The sequence below is a fragment of the Chlorocebus sabaeus genome, chromosome 27 (genome assembly GCF_047675955.1).
Source record: "Chlorocebus sabaeus isolate Y175 chromosome 27, mChlSab1.0.hap1, whole genome shotgun sequence".
NCBI classification, from domain to species: domain Eukaryota; kingdom Metazoa; phylum Chordata; class Mammalia; order Primates; family Cercopithecidae; genus Chlorocebus; species Chlorocebus sabaeus.
This window is the reverse complement of record NC_132930.1, coordinates 2,164,022-2,181,705: the sequence shown is the minus strand read 5'-3', so window position 1 is coordinate 2,181,705 and position 17,684 is coordinate 2,164,022. Positions and strand designations below refer to the sequence as shown.

At 38.6% G+C, this 17,684-nt stretch overlaps 1 protein-coding gene across 7 annotated transcripts in view; it reads right to left on the bottom strand.

Moving 5' to 3' along the window:
- TEC (tec protein tyrosine kinase) overlaps positions 1–17,684 on the bottom strand; it is a 141,312-nt gene that overhangs the window by 96,500 nt on the left and 27,128 nt on the right. For all 7 annotated transcript variants that reach the window (XR_005243932.2, XM_008017460.3, XM_073012418.1 and 4 more), the window contains one exon: positions 2,021–2,206. Coding sequence is in view for 6 of the 7 variants with exons in the window: in XM_008017460.3 (XP_008015651.3) it covers positions 2,021–2,158 (138 nt within the window). In the remaining variant the exon portion in view is untranslated. The remainder of the gene's footprint in view (positions 1–2,020; positions 2,207–17,684) is intronic.

The window sequence follows — 17,684 nt, the reverse complement described above, 5'->3', positions numbered from 1 at the left end:
GGGTTTCACCATGTTGGCCAGGCTGGTCTCGAACTCCTGACCTCAAGTGATCCCCCCACCTCAGCTTCCCAAAGTGCTGGATTACAGGCATGAGCCACCATGACTGGCCCTCACCTTCTTTTTTGAATCACAGCTTCCAGGGATAGGGAGATGGAAATCAGAAGATTGATCTGTTCATGTCTTCAGTAAGACTTCCAGTCAACAGTAGGCTATTAGAGTAGTTAAGTTTGGGGGCAGTCAAAAGCTATATGCAGATTTTTGACTGCACGAGGGTTGGTGTCCCTAACCTGCATTGTTCAAGAGTCAACTACATATTAAAATCAAATTAAAACAAATTATTACCATATAGCAAAAATGTGTAAATGTTTCCCTTAAAATCTGTTTTAGGTTTCAAAATAATTCACATTTCTGGTAACAGTCCTTGTCCAAAACACACTTGGAGTTTTAAATTTTTTAGATTTAACAAAGCAAATATAGCACATATACCATATATTACATAATAGTCCCAGCAGGGACTAGGGCGGCTCCACATAATCAAATACATTAATATTTCTGCACATATATATACATACAGATACACACATATACACACACACAGGTTTTGTAACTAAGAGTTTTGAGGTTTTGGTTTTCAGCATTTGGGGGACGTAACGATAAAGGAGTATGGTCCTAAATTACATGAACCTGCAGAATACCACAGGTCACAATGACGAGCCACAGCAGAAATTAAGAGTTGAGGACCATCATGAGACACAATGCCATTCCATCTAAAATGGGGGAAACCAAACCACAGAGAAATCAGTGGGAGAAAAAAAATACAACTAAATCAACTTCTGAGGAAAATACTCTAGACAAAAAAAAAAAAAACAGAATTAAAACTAAACCAGGGCCGGGTGCGGTGGCTCATGCCTATAATCCTAGCAGTTTGGGAGGCCCAGGTGGGTGGATCACTTGAGGTCAGGAGTTCAAGACCAGCCTGGCCAATATGGTGAAACCCCATCTCTACTAAAAACAGAAAAATTAGCCGAGTGTGGTGGCATGTGCCTGTAAATCCCAGCTACTTGAGAGGCTGAGGCAGGAGAATTGCTTGAACCGGAGATGGAGGTGACTATGAGCTGAGATCATATCACTGCACTCTAACCTGGCAACAGAGCAAGACACTGTCTCAAAAAACAAAAACAAAACAAAACAAAGAGAAAAAAAAACTAAACCAGGATCACCAACAGTCCACTGAAACCAACTGCATAACAGCATACGGTTAACCATGGGCAACTCAGCCCCTGGTCATTCCCTGGAACCCAAGGATATTTCTAGCAGAGATGGCAGTACGTGGCAGTACTAGCAAATGCCACACCCAACATGTCAGGAGCAAAAGAACCAGAGGTGACCGCACATTCAAGGCCTCATCTAGCGGTGGAAAGAGAAGCTAAGCCACCCACAAGCCAGGAGTGTGCTAACCATACATTCACCTGTGCCATGTGCTCACTGGCCAGGTTTTTTAGTGAGCTGCTTTCTCCCTGCTGCCATCAAGGGAACTTTGTAGTAGCTGCTTATCACAAAAACAATGAATGTTTAAAACCTCTGCTTTAGGTCAACTTTGATAACATGTTGAGTCCACCAAATCACTAACCAGTTTTAAGTAACTTCTACTTAATAATGAAGAAATATTCATATAAGGCAATGGACATGGATACAATCTAAATTTGCTAAAGAAGACTTTGATACATAATATGCTGTTTACAGGAGAGAGTCATATGTACAATACACCTTACAAATTCCATGAGGATCTAAAAGTAATGTAATCTAATAGATTAATTCAGTAGGTTAATTATAATAAACCTATAATTAACAGATTTGTTAATTTATATCTATATTCTAAACTTCATCTTTCAAATCCAAATGATAATAAATCATTACTTCATTAACCCAAAGTATTTTCAATAAGATTGGAGAGGGAGGCAATATTATAAAATCGTTATCCACACAGAAAGCAGCAAAGTAAATCGTGATTGTCTCCTACCTCTGCTCGACCCTCATAGTAGGTTAGCATGGACTTTGTAAGTACAAAAAGTCTCTCTTTGTAGTTTAAGGGCGATGTCTTCTTTTTCTGCTGTGATCTTTTAATAAGAATCTCCTCCAAAATAGTGTTAAAATTCATCTCCGTCTTCTGATTACTCCTTCTCCTGCCACTGAAGATCCCAGTATTCTACAGTGAAAAAAGAAACAGTTAAAATGTGACAGTTTAATTTTCTATGGATGTTGCCATTTCAAATTAACAAAATCGGCTTCACCCTCACCCCTGCTGGAGCAGATGAGTGTTCATCTCTGTGCCCAAACTGAGAATGCCTGGGGCACAAAAATTCAACCTCCTCTCCTTTTCCAGTCTCTATCCTGCTCCTCCACGTCTCCATTTCATGGGAAAAATCTAATCAAGGTTCTTCATGATGATGATTCATTCCTTTTTACCTCCTACTACCCTTAGCTTTCTGGTGCACTCCTACTATTTGATTGCAGGGAACAAATATCTCAGATGGAAAAGCACATTTCGTCCACTGCATGGCTGATTTACACTGGCATTTGAATTGCTTCAGGATCTTGGTTCACAAAACAGACAACCTTACAGACACAGCAGACTCATGAACAAAATGAATTAGCATGGTGGTAGATATGATTCATACTCCAGCTCTGATAAGGATGTAATCTCAATGAAGCATCCTGGTTACCAGTGCCACAGGGATGTTCTCTGGTGTCTACACTACCATGCTCCAGAGTTATCTTCCCTATGGCTCCTGTCTCCACTACAGGAGAAATGGAAACCCACCAGTCATACTTAACCTGCTCAGGGCAGAGTCCACCTGGATAAGAAAGTCTCAGCCCTCTAACTCCAGACTATCCATACCTAGACTAAGCCTTTTAAAATTCAACACTATTTAACTATCTGAAAACCCAAAGACATTCAAAAAAAGGCCTGAAGATTCATATTTGAGACAAGTTGAACTAACAACAGCCTCTCCTTTGCTTGCCTCCACCGTGCCTTTAAAGAAGTAACTGTGGCTGGGCACAGTAGTTCACGCCTGTTACCCCAGCACTTTGGGCAGATTACTTGAGGTGAGGAGTTCAAGAGCAGCCTGGCCAACATGGCAAAACCTCGTCTTTACTAAAATGACAAAAATTAGCTGGGCGTGGTGGCGCATGCCTGTAATCCCAGCTACTCAGGAGGCTGAGGCAAAAGAATCACTTGAACCCGGGAGGCGGAGCCTGGAGTGAGCCAGACAGCACCACTGCACTCCAACTTAGGTGAGAGCACAAGACTTTGTCTAAAAAAAAATAATAAATAGGCTGAGAGCGGTGGCTTACACCTGTAATCCCAGCACTTTGGGAGGCCAAGGTGGGTGAATCACCTGAGGTCACGAGTTCGAGACCAGCCTGGCCAATATGGTGAAATCCCATCTCTACTAAAAATACAAAAAATTAGCTGGGCATGGTGGCAGGCGCCTGTAATCCCAGCTACTTGGTAGGCTGAGGCAGGAGAATCGCTTGAACCTGGGAGATGGAGGTTTCAGCGAGCCGAGATCTCACCATTGCACTCCAGCCTGGGCAACAAGAGCAAAACTCTGTCTCAAAAAATAATAATAATAATACATAAATAAATAAATAACTGCATACTAAAGGACAGAGGCAAGAAGAGTCACATGAACAGCATTAAGTGGCTCTCTGACAGCACGGCTGGTAACTGGACAGGGTTAGCCACTGAGGAATTCTACCATCTTCATACCCAATCCAACACCTCCAATGCACCCTTTAATTTCCTATTACTGATTGGTCATCATCCAATCAGGCCCCTCCATTTTCTGTAAGGTTCCTTTATAACAGCTTCACTCTGAACATCAGTTCCTTCATTTATAAAGTATGTAAGGAAAGACCACAAGGTCAGTGTGAGGTTTAAATGAGATATGGGCAAGAACTGACTATGAAAACACTACACAAATGTTTATCATCATTTTTAATTCCACGGTTATTTTCCTCGCTCAGAGCATTACGATCCCACATCTGGACCATGAGAGTAGCTTCCCAATTGGTCTTCATTTCCTCAAGTTCTTGCCTCCTTTTATTTAAACTACCTATCCATCACTCCCATTGGATCAATCTTCAAAAATTCAGCACTGTCATTTCACTCATCAGAAATCCTCAGTGCCTCCCCGCGACCTGCAGAGTAAAGCTAAAATTCCTTGGTCTGACACTAGAGACTGTCCACATTCTGGCTGCAGCCTACCAGCCCATCTTTACTTCCACCATATTCCAATCAAAATAGTCTTCCAAATCTCCAGAGATTCCCCTCACAGCATTCACTCCCTGGCCTAGTGGACTCTCTACTTTCCACCTATGAAGACTATACCAGCTCAAAATTCCCCTCCTTGATGTAGTCTCTCCTAATGACTCCTATTAATTAAAAACCTTCCAACTCCTGGGCCATAATTTCTGTCACTCATCATAGAGCTAATCATATTCTGCTATGTCTACAGCAATTAATGTACATATTTTTAATTCTCAGCTGTTAAGGAATGGTTCTCCACCTTAAGTGTGTATTAGAATCACCTAGGGAATTTCATTTCCATACAGATGTCTAGGCTTCACTTCCAGATTTTTTTTATTCGGTTGGTCTGGGGAGGAGCCCTGGGCATCATGATTTCATGTACAGATAGAACTGAGAGCCACTATCTTAAAGGAAGACACTGGGCTCTTGCACCTCTTAATCCCACTCCCAGTGTCTACAGTAGCCTCTCAGTAGCAGCTAAATCACAGAACTAATTAACCCAATAGCCAAGACTTAAGCTAAACTCTTAAGCTAAAGAGTCACAGAAAAGCCAACTCTTAAGCTAAAGAGTCACAGAAAAGCTCTTGCCCCTTTTGCATCTAAGTTGGTCTTCCTTATTCCGTATTAAAATTTTGGCACTCCATCCTTCTTTCCTAAGAAACTATCAGAATGCAAGTACCATTTCTTTGGAAATTATCTTTTCATCTTTGTGCAACACATTTTCAAGGGTGAAAATGACAACTTATAAGAATGGATACCAGGGAAAAGCAAGCAATGCTCTCATAAACGGGCCATGTGCAAACATGAGTTCCCAACACAGTGAGCAATACCATTGTTAACAAATGGAAGGCAGACTTTTGGAAGGCCCACAAGGATAAATGGGGCAGGACTCATAGGCAGTTCTAGAAGCAAAAGGTCTCAACATCAGGGGCAGAAAAAACATTCATGATGAATGTCCTGGGGAAAAAAATCACCTTATCTGTTCATGTGTGGTGGCTCATGCCTATAATCCCAGCACTTTGGGAGGCCAAGGCAGGAGGATCACTTGAGGTCAGGGGTTCAAGACCAGCCTGGTGAAAATGGTAAAACCCTGTCTCTATTAAAAATATAAAAATTAGCTGGGTGAGGTGGCGGGTGCCTGTAGTCCCAGCTACTTGGGAGGCTGAGGCAGGAGAATCATTTGAACTGGGGAGGCAGAAGTTGCAGTGAGCCAAGATCACACCATTGTACTCCAGTCTGAGCAAAAGGGTGAGACTCTGTCTAAAAAAAAAAAAAAAAAAAAAATCACCTTATCTGACTTATATGTGCGATTACTTGTCTTATACAGAATCATACCATTTAAGTTGAAAGGAATCTTAGTCACCACCTAATCTATCTCCCTCAAGAAACTGAAGTTCGAAAAAGTTAAATGGCTTACTCAAGGTCACACAAGCCAAGACTAGAAAAAAGTCTCCTAGTTCCTACTTATGGGCTCCCCTACCCTTCTATCCCATACAATTAAAGTCCACCACTGTTGTTATAATTCATTGGCCAATGGGAAGTCCTGGCCAAGAAAATTACTAAAGTTCAGAGAGACACAAATGAAGGAAAAGTCTCCTCATGTAGACTTCCAGCCAAAGATGGAGTGCTGAATGCACACTTTGCATTGGCTCCTTCTTGAAATTCCATTAAAAACAGTTCTGTTGTTGTTGTTAAAGAATTGACTCTCAAGGAAATAGAAAACAAAAAAAGGAAAAAAACAATAGAATTTTGGAAACTGGAAAACAAATAAATATGTGGCAGGCCCCGCCGAGGTGAAGCCTGGAAACAACTCAATTTCTTCTGCAAAACCTTCAAATAGCTCAAGAATCAGCAGAATATGGTATCTCTAGAAGTGGTGATGAAGAAAGAATTAAAGCAAAAGAATTGTTGCCAAATATCAGTTTAAGAAACAGAGTCCCCTGGCACCAAAAGCCAAAATTGACAAATGGGAACTAATTAAACTAAAGAGTTTCTGCACAGCAAAAGAAACTACCATCAGAGTGAACAGGCAACCTACAGAATGGGAGAAAATTTTTGCAATCTACTCATCTGACAAAGGGCTAATATCCAGAACCTACAAAGAACTCAAACAAATTTACAAGAAAAAACAAACAACCCATCAAAAAGTGGGCGAAGGATATGAACAGACACTTCGCAAAAGAAGACATGCATACAGCCAACAGACACATGAAAAAATGCTCATCATCACTGGCCATCAGAGAAATGCAAATCAAAACCACAATGTGATACCATCTCACACCAGTTAGAATGGCAATCATTAAAAAGTCAGGAAACAACAGGTGCTGGAGAGGATGTGGAGAAATAGGAACACTTTTACACTGTTGGTGGGACTGTAAACTAGTTCAACCATAGTGGAAGACAGTGTGGCGATTCCTCAAGGATCTAGAACTAGAAATACCATTTGAGCCAGCCATCTCATTACTGGGTATATATCCAAAGGATTATAAATCATGCTGCTATAAAGACACATGCACACGTATGTTTATTGCGCCACTATTCACAATAGCAAAGACTTGGAACCAACCCAAATGTCCATCAATGATAGACTGGATTAAGAAAATGTGGCACATACACACCATGGAATACTACACAGCCATAAAAAAGTATGAGTTCATGTCCTTTGTAGGGACACGGATGAAGCCGGAAACCATTATTCTTGGAAACCATCATTCTCAGCAAACTATCGCAAGAATAGAAAATCAAACACCACATGTTCTCACTCATAGGTGGGAATTGAACAATGAGAACACTTGGACACAGAAAGGGGAACATGACACACTGGAGCCTGTCGGGTAGGGGGAGGTGGGAGGGATGGATAGCATTAGGAGATATACCTAATGTAAATGACGAGTTAATGGGTGCAGCACACCAACATAGCACATGTATACATATGTAACAAACCTGCATGTTGTGCACATGTACCCTAGAACTTAAAGTATAATTTTAAAAAAAAGAAAGAAACACAGTCCCTGATCCTCTCCACTTCCATGCCATACAGATCTAGGTGACTAACCCTCCTCACCCTGGGAGAAAACTAGAGGTTTATTTCTGAAGACTATAAAATGTAGGGTCTCTATCCTGGGAGAGACTAAGTACAGTTGTGGCTGGGATTATCACACTGAAAAGGAGGAGCTTAAGTGAAACTGTACAAGTGTACATAACAATGATGAGGCTACTCAGCTGTCTTCTCCCATGTGGCTCCAGGACATCAGGACTGGACTAAGGGAAAAGTCTTGAAGACACAGACATAGAAGTGTCCCCCCAAAAATGGCACAGCCAGACTACCCTATAGTTAAGCCCACAGTTAGCAAGGCCCCACTACCATGCATGAAACTTCCAATTGACACTTTTTCCTTTTTTTTTTACAAGAAGAGGTCTGGCTATGTTACCCAGGCTGGACTCAAATTCCTGGGCACAAGTGAACTCCCTGCCTCAGCCTCCCCAAGTAGCTGAAACTACAGGTGCACATGACCACGCCCAGCTCAGCTGACTTTTTAAAGTCCCACTCTGATAAATGAGAGGAAGCCAAGGATCACCAGACAATTGAGGAAAAATTATAATAGGAATCCAAGGTCAAAGAACAAATGCAAAAAAAGCAAGTTAGAAGAAACAAAAGTTGTGCAGAAAAAAAGAAAATGTTAAAAAAAAAAAAACTCAATAAAATCAAAGAATTAAGGGGAATATACATGCATGAAACAAGGTCAAGATATGGCCAAAATAAGAAATAGAGGACCAAAAAAAAAAGAGGAGCTATTAGAAATCAAAAATAAAATAGCAGAACTTAAAAACTCAATGGAAAAGTTAGAACATAAAATTGAGGAACTCTCCCCAAAAAATTAATTAATTAATTAATTAAGAAACAGAAAACATAATGAAATTACAGAACTCACCCAGAAAGTTCAGCATCTAAAAACCAGAAGTTCCAGAAAGAGAAAGCAAACAAGAGTAAGAAAACAATCAAAGAAAATTTTAAGGAAAATTTCAAACTGAAGGTTATTTTCAGATTGAAATATAACCAAATTAAGGCACTTCTTGTAAAATTTCACAACTATGGGGATAAGCAAAATATTCAGCAAGCTTAAATGTAAGTTTTATAAAAAGGATCAAAATTCAGAATGGTAATCATCAAGGGTAATGCTACAGAGTAGAAGACAATAAAGAAAAACTCAGAAAGAAAGTGATTTCTAACCAAAAATTCTATAATCAGCCAAAGTGCCAATGAAGTGACAGGAGAATAAAGACATTTTTCAAATATGCACAAGGCTTTAACAATTTTATCTCTTGTTCACCTTTCTCAGAAAGCTAGTTGGGGATGTAGCCAAAATACCAAAGCAAAGCAGGAAGCCAAAACAGCAAAAACCACAAGAATTTAGGAAACAAACATTCCAACACAAGAAAGAGGTAAAGGGACCCCCTCCCCCAATAGATGCTGAAGGGCAATCCCAAAATGAATGACACTGAGCAGCTGGTCGAGAGTACAACTAGTCCAAACTAGATCAAGTAAGGAGGTTCTTCCAAATAAGTCTTCTAGGAGACGAAACTGAATGTATGGGGAGAAGATTTATAATAAGTTAGTAAAATTTAGTCAACTTTAAAAAATAAAATAATTCCAAGGGAAAACAAAAAATTGTTTAGAAAAGGAAAAATAATCACAGGTATGCTACAGCGTTCTGCTACAAATAACATCTACACCGTCATAATCAGGTAAACAATAATCTTACTACTAATATAAATATATTGGGTGTGAGAGCAGGAAGTATGTTCCCGTGTGGGTGCGGGAGTACATTATGAAAGAGAGCTATTTCCTCCATGGTAGTAGGAGAAGAAGGAGGAAAAGGTAGAGGAGGAGGAGGAGAAAACCAATAAATAGTATCTACAATTTAAAACACAAGAAGTAGCAATGTAAAGCATGTTACTTAGAGACTGTCAAGAGACAAAATTATGACAAATTTAGTAAAAGTGACTTTTACTCACAATTCAAGAGTCAGGTTAGCCTCTATTCTGTAAAACAGACCAGGGCAGAACCATGGATTTTATAAGGTGGGAACAAGGAAACAGAACAATAGGGGGAAAAAAGCTGATTAGTAACATAAAGTTACTTCAGGTTACTTTTTTTGGTAAAGATTAAAACAGAGGGGACTTCCTTATTACACTGATTCACGTAGACTGTAATCTCCTGTTTTCAGGGGAAAAAATGGTCTATTTGGGGATCTACCTGCTCCCTTAAAGCTTCAGTTTGATTAGGCAGCATTTAGCATAAGTGACTCCATTTCTGTTTGGTCTGGTTTGTTGGGGCTTAGTACAGGAGCTCAGTCCAAAACAATGGCCTTCCATAATTTTTGTTTAATAAGATACAGTGAGATGAAAAAGCTTGAAAAACTGAAAATGAGTCCCTCTGAGAATCAGAATATCATTGGAGAATAGCAGTGGAAAGGTATATGTTCTACTCTTCTGCCCTAAATAATAAAACATAAAAACCAGAGGAGGCCGGGCGCGGTGGCTCAAGCCTGTAATCCCAGCACTTTGGGAGGCCGAGACGGGTGGATCACGAGGGCAGGAGATCGAGACCATCCTGGCTAACACGGTGAAACCCCGTCTCTACTAAGAAACATAAAAAACTAGCCGGGCGAGGTGGCGGCGCCTGTAGTCCCAGCTACTTGGGAGGCTGAGGCCGGAGAATGGCGGGAACCCGGGAGGCGGAGCTTGCAGTGAGCCGAGATTGCGCCACTGCACTCCAGTCTGGGCGACAGAGCGAGACTCCATCTCAAAAAAAAAAAAAAAAAAAAAAACAGAGGAAGAGAATCCTATCTTCAATGAAATAAAAAGACAGCCTTCAATCCCAAACTACAAACTATGAAATACCTGCTAAATGCTGTGAAATCTGGACCAAAATGGGGGAGGAAGCTGAGGGTACATTTTCCTAAAAGTAAACATCATTGTCCTGAGAGGTCAATCTAACAACCTTTGATAAGATCAGTGAAATCAGGAGGAATAAGCAGACCACAGGAGAATCAGAGAGTATCCCTATGGAATTACTATTCACACAGAAAAATAATAAAAATCATTATCATATTCATTATTAAACTTTTACTACTTGGCACTGTTACAACCACTAAGCACTTTCAGTGTATTGAATCACTTCATTCTCTCAACAACCTTCTGAAGTATGTACTAGTACTGTCTACATTTTACACACCACAATGTAAGAATAAGAGCCAGGCTTTAATTTAGCCAATAGAATTGCAGGACCTACACTATTCACTACACTATACAACTTCTCTAGTGAAAAGGAAGGTGGAATGGAAGGAAAAAGTTTAATGAGGTGCCACTTCCAGCCTCCTAGTTTAGGAGATTGCTAAGTGCAATTGGATTCAATCTCCAGATTTCAACAGAGATAGCCTATGACTTTCAGGGCATCACTAAGAGCCACACTAAACTCTCAATCTGAAAACTGAAGGGAGACGTCCTCTCCGAGCAAGAAAATAATAGGTTTGATGTTCTAAATTAAAATGAAGATGAAACAAAACTCAGGATTCCAGCTTTCTCTCCTAGCCATTACTAAGGATTACAAACATCTTTTTAAAATAAAACTCGACTGCAACATAAGCCCCTTTTCTCTGTCTCATTGGAGTTGAACACAAGAGTACTATTCCCTTTGCCTTAGCGGCTAACTGCTAAGAGTCTGAACATTTTAACACATTGTCTTTAAACACTAATACTCTGAGGTAGACAATGGAAACTGTCACTGTATCACCAGTGAGAAATCCAAACCACCAAAGTTATACTGTCTATCCAGCGTTGCAAATCTGAATATCTGACTAATACTCAGTTTCACAGTCCAGCAATTTTAGCCAATAGATCTTAAAACCTTTTTCATCATGAGAGATTTTGCCTAAAAACAAATAATTTTTTATGGATATGCCAATGGCCCTGATCTGATCACTATGCATTGTATGTATCAAAACATCACTATGTACCCCACAAATATGTACAATTATTATTTGTCAGGTAAAAAAGAAAATAGGCCAGGTGCGGTGACACACCTGTAATCCCAGCACTTGGGAGGCTGAGGTGGGCAGATCACTGGAGGCCAGGAGTTTGAGACCAGCCTGGTCAACATGGTGAAACCCTGTCTCTACTGAAAATACAGGCGTAGTGGCATGCACCTGCAGTCCCAGCTACTCGGGAGGCTAAGGCATGAGAATAGCTTGAACCTGGGAGGCAGAGGTTGCAGTGAGCCGAGATCACACCACTGCACTTCAGCCTGGGTGTTGGAGTGAGATTCTGTCTCAAAAAAAAAAAAAAAAAGAAAAGAAAAGAAAAGAAAAAGAAAGAGAGAAGAGAAAATAATATTTATTAAAACAAACAAACAAAAAAACTGGTGACTAGAACAGCCTATCCTAGTCAATATGACTTTTCATACTATTTTAAGTCAAGGGAACAGAGGTGCTAAATGGGAAAGGAAATCAGAGACAAAAGAAAATAAAAGTGACTGTGAGTTACCAAATAATATTGTGGAATGGACTATAGTAAATAAGAAAGAAAGGGCCCTGATAACAGAGTTGGGAAAGGATGGACTATTTATAAGAGCAAGCAAAGAGTGGTTAGAGGTTGTTGAAATTCACATCTTATTAGGTTAAGTCATATATTATGTGCCACATTTTGCCAATATCCAGCAATAATTTATCCACAGAATTAGTAATATTATGTAATTCAATCTAATACTTGGTGATGTTCTAATATTATTAAAACTTAGTTAAAGCCCTCAGTTCACAAACTTCTACATCAGAACAGGTGACCTTATTTCACATCTCATCACAAGTTTATGACAAAGTTACCATTTGCAATCTCACCACAAGTTTGTGACAAAGTTACTATTTGTTTGCAATTTTAGGAAATTTGTGCAAATAAACATCAAACTGACCTTAATCTGAGAAATCAAATGCTATGGTGCCTGTCAACAGTATCAATTCAAAAGTGCCAAAATGAGTAGTTATTATATAAGAATAAATCTTACCACATTCTCTTCTATAACATATACTCTAAGCTTAAAGCCCCAATTTTCTTTTGTAAAAGGGGATTAAATAGCAGAAATACAACAAAGGAAAAAATACTAGGATGACTTCAATCAAAATAGAGTACATTCTAGGTTCCCCATTTAACGTCATGAATTGGAGCTATTCCAGGATTAGGTAATGTTTTTGTGCTCAGAAGGAAGTAACACTGTACACCTCTGTCTTCCTGAGCTATTAAACAAAGGCACATATGATAACCTGTATTTTCTTAAAGTCTATATTTCTCCTTTTAGCCAGTTGATATGCAGCAGGCTATAACGTTTTAAGTATTCATCTGCTAACCTGTTGAAGGTAGACATGGTGAGGAACCCAAGCACCAAGAGATCTCTAGTAAAACCCTTATCTTTCATTACCAAGAGCATCTAAAGAGAGTATAAAAGAAGTCCTCTTGGGACAAAAGGCAAAAGTTGAAAGGCCAGCTGATTTCTCACCTCTCCTAATGCTATATTCCCCACCCCAGTCCACTATCATAGGGTAGGTGATTATAGCATTGGATTAGGGGGCACGTGAACCTAGAAACAGACTGAGAGGTGCTGCCCTAGGAATAGTTGTTTCTTATTGTCCATATGCAGACATATGCACTGATTTAACTCCTTTAAAACAGGTTTGGGTCTCACACTGCAGGTCTTCCCTGTGCGTCTTTGGCTATAATCAGGAATGAGGGCCTCCCCTCTCATAAGAAAGAAGGAGATAAAAAGAGCAATGGATGCAGAAAGAAGTTTTAGAAAAGATACTATGTGCAATACCTCCAAGAATCTAACAAACTTATTTATTATACAGAAGATTCATATTTAAGTGGCTCTAGAGAGAAGCAAAAATTGTCATAATATTAAAATATCCATTAATCTTCTGACCACTTTGGTCCCAGTCAAGTATCCTTTCCACACTACTAGGTTTTGCTTCTTTGCTGTCATCATCTCTCACTGAATGAGAAAGGCAACAGTCAACAATACAATTGCAAATAAAATATCAGATCTTCCAAAGATGAGGCATTTCAAGAAGTGCTGTTGGAGAACCACTCCAACCACACTCAATGACACTGGGAAATAAGGATCTTAAAGTTAGCTAGTTAAACACAATAATAATAACACAATAGGGGAGTCAAAATCAGACTAATTTTTATAATTAAAATATTAAGATACACTGTGGCAGACTGCTTCTTACCTCTCCCCAACCACGCCCCCCACGCACACCCCCACACACCAATTCATTCTCCCCTTCTTTCTGCACATAGGCTGGAATATATTCATTTATAGATTTATATTTCCCAGCCTTCTTTGCAGTAAAATATGGCCATCTGACTAAGTTAGGTCAAAAGGATGTGGGGTAGAAGTTATACGTATCCCTTCCAGGCCATTTTCAACTTAAAGACAAGCTACTTCCCTAGAGTTAGGGCATTTTCCAGCCTCCCACTGGCAGACTCAACTTCCCTTATGCATCCCAGCATTACTCCAAAGGTGGGGAAGAAACAAGATGGAGCCTGATCCTGGAATGACTTCATGGAGCAGAGGCTAGACTAGTTCACTTACTTTGTGAGAGACAAGTGTATTTCTATCTTATTTTAGAAATTACATATCATGGTACCTTTGTTACAGTGGGTTAACATTTATTCTATGGAACAAGAAAACCCTTGCAAAAACTGGTAAAACTTTCTAATGCTTTTGAAAAAATAAAAAGGCTCTCTTTCAAATTGTGCTGACAAACTCACACGTAAAGGAAGTCAAAATTTTAATAAAACATTTTTATCAGAAAATGATATCAAGAAAATACTAGATTCACTTTTTTCTATGAGTTAGGTACTCAAGAGAAAATATGAGATAAACATATTTTCACTTTATTTTTCAGGATAAAGCCTGAATCATACCAGGTTTTATCTCTTTTACTATTTACTATGAAATGTAACTGGATTCTCTTTAACTGGCAAATTCTGATACCAATTCTCCTCTGATGAGGGAATTCCTTGTATAAAAGGAATATTTGTCTATTTCTTGCTACTGCAGAGGGAAACAATAACAAGCGAAAATAAGACAAAACAAATTTCTCAGTGGGTACAGTGATTTTCAGTGCCTTTTACTAGGAGAAAGCATCAGAGTAAAGAACGTTTGGAAATTATACATAAGATCATCAAATACCAATGTTTGTTCCTTGGCCACAGTATTCTAAATTATTTTTAATATGAAACATTCATCCATGTCTATATATTCTTTTCTCAATGTTTTTAAAATAGGAATGAAGAGTCAAGTCATTAGTGCGTTCAATTTTTTTTTTTTTTTTTACAAATGAGAAACTTTCTTTAACAAAAAAAAAAATTTAAGAACAAAAATAAAAGAGATTCAGGAGGGTCTGACATATATTTAGTCTTAAGAGACCTCTCAACTGAAATGTATTAGATAATTATGGTAACTTGAATACTAACTCAATATTGATGATATTAAGGTTCATTGGTAATATTTGTTTGATGATATCAGGACTTAATGATATTAAGACAGCGTTCAGTTGTTTATGATTTGCTGTGAGTGTGTGAGAGAGAGTGTGTGTGTGTGTATGCTGGTATGGTGATTATATTTTTCAGAGTTCTTATCTTTTAAAGATACATACTGAAAAATTCACAGATAAAATAATGTCTGTGATTTCCTTCCTAATCTGAAGGGTATGGAAAAGTATAGACAAAATAAAATTGTTCATTAGTTGATAACTATTGAAGTTTAGTGATAAATACTAGGGGTTCCTTATATCATCCTATTTCTATTTATGTTTGAAATTTTCTACAATAAAAAGTGTTTAAAACATATTTACAGGAATAACATAGTTTTTCATGTTCCAGTCGTCAAACACTTCAGAGTTGATAAGAAAAAAGAGAAAAGGGTAAAAGAAGGAAGAGAAAGGAGGGAGGTGGAAAAAAGTACCAAAGCAGACAAATAACACAAGAAAAAGATGGGTGGGCTCAACTTCCCCAAGGACCATTATTACTGCCCTACCTACCTCATCACAAATACCTTCCAATGGTCCCAGTGATTCCTGTGAGCCAGCAGAGCCTTGTGCTAATGTAATCTGCGCTACCTCTTCTCAGACATAAAGGAATATGTGATTTCTAGCTCCCCAAAATAAAACCACAGTCTAATGCAACATTCGTCCTCATTATAACTCCTCTCTTCCCTCTATGTCCTTTCCATTTCCCTGTTTAAGTTCATGAAAGCTGAAGTTCTTTCTCAAGTCTACATCATGATAGAAAGAAGATTCTCTACAGACCAACAAAGTGCCAAAGCACAGTGGGCAGTCAGGCAAAGTGAGTATATTCAAACTGCAGACTTTTTATAAAAGAATCATTAGAAAGATTACCAAAGGTCAGCATCACAACTGGAACTGCAGAGCACACTAGATCATAAAGGCACATTTGACCAGACAAGTATCTGCCCTTATTTCTAAAGCTTGTGGAGCTCAGTTAATGAAGAATTTCAAAAACTGAAATGCCAGCTCTTACATACCTGATCCCTAACAGGAAAAAAAAAAAAAAAAAAAAAAACCTGTTAAAAACACTAATTTCATAGAAAACATTCTCATAGATGATTTGTTACAAATAAAAATTATAAACTACACTCAAAAAGTATCATGGATGTATGTCATAATCTAACTATTGTTTGGAAAGTGTCTAATGACATTGTCATATGTCCCATCTCTGATGAAGTAAATTGATAATGAACTTTCCTGTTCTTTGCTCTATTCATCATTGTCATTATCTGGTCCACTTATGATATGTAGTGCTGCTGTTTCTGTTTTTTAAATACATGTAAATTCATTGACACATTTCTTATGGGTCTACGTCACCTCCCCTCCCCTTGAATTGGAGTAGGCTTGTGACTCCTTTGACTAATACAGTACAGTAAAAATGTCTGAGACTGGGACATAAAAGCCCAAGTAGCTCCTGCTTGATTTTTTTGGACATCTAGCTCTTTGAATATTCTCCCTCTTCGAACCCAGCCACCATACTGAGAAAAGCTCACTGCAAGTAGAGAAATCACATACAGTTCTATTGCAGAATTACTGCTGAGCCCAGCCTTCAAATCATCTCAGCCTAGAAGCCAGACACGAGTGAGAGACCTTCAGATGATTCCAGCTCCTTGTGGTTCAAGTCATCCCCAGCCATTAAAGTTTTCCAAGATAAGAGCCTTGACATCCCCACTGTACACTAATTCTTAACCTTCAGAATCCATGAGGGTGATAAAATGGTTGTATCCCTTTAAGTCTTGGATTGTTTCTAACACAGCAAAAGTTTACCAGGACATATAATATATGATAGCATTCTTGACCACCTCATTCTTATTTCATTCATCTCTTATCCTTGTCAATTTTCTTCCTTCCCTCAAATGTTTCCTCTTCTTCACTCAACCATCTTTTTACCATTTTCAGTTCATGAGCTAATTTGTCCACAGAAACAGTTTCAGACATTCATGATTATTCATTCTGACATTTATTGCACAGTCATGATGTATTAGGAACCATGCATGAGGCACTAAGGTGGTTACAAAGATGAACAAGACATGATCTTTGCTCTAGAGAAGAATGGGAAAAGAGTACCTTAAAAACAACGTATGACATTACAATCTATTAAGGACTACAAAAGTGGTAATGTGCAGTGTCTTAATACATTGGTAAAATAAGTCAATGTCCAATTTCTTCCAGTGCTGTGTGAAATTCTGAAAATCAAATTTACTTAAATAAGCAATATGGACCCACAACAAAATAAATGTTTGTGTATACATTACACGTATACATAAATCTCAATTCTGTTACATATCAATTTCTCAAAAGCATATTTTCAAGTCTTTTTTCCTTCTGAGTATTCTGTCTTACACAAACCACACAAAATAAAATATAATATTTGGCATGATCTAGCACCCAGAACACTGCCTGAAATATATTGGCTATTTGGTAAGTATTTATCGGATGACAGTGATTTCACTTTATCCAGCTGCTGGTATTTACTTCAGAAGCCAAATCTCAAAGGCAATGGAAGCATCTACTTCAGATCTTTCACCATTTGTAGTTCCTCCTACTATCACTGGGCAAATCTGAAAGAAAACTCTTCTTTCAAAAGTCACACGGATCAGGAGGGACCATTGTATATTCACTTGCATCTTAAATTAGCAAAGTCTTGGAATCATAACTTAATAAACAACTTACAGGATCATTTTTTCTCAGAGATGCCCCTGATGATGAATTCTGTCCTATGCAGGAAGTTCTTTCTTTCTGAG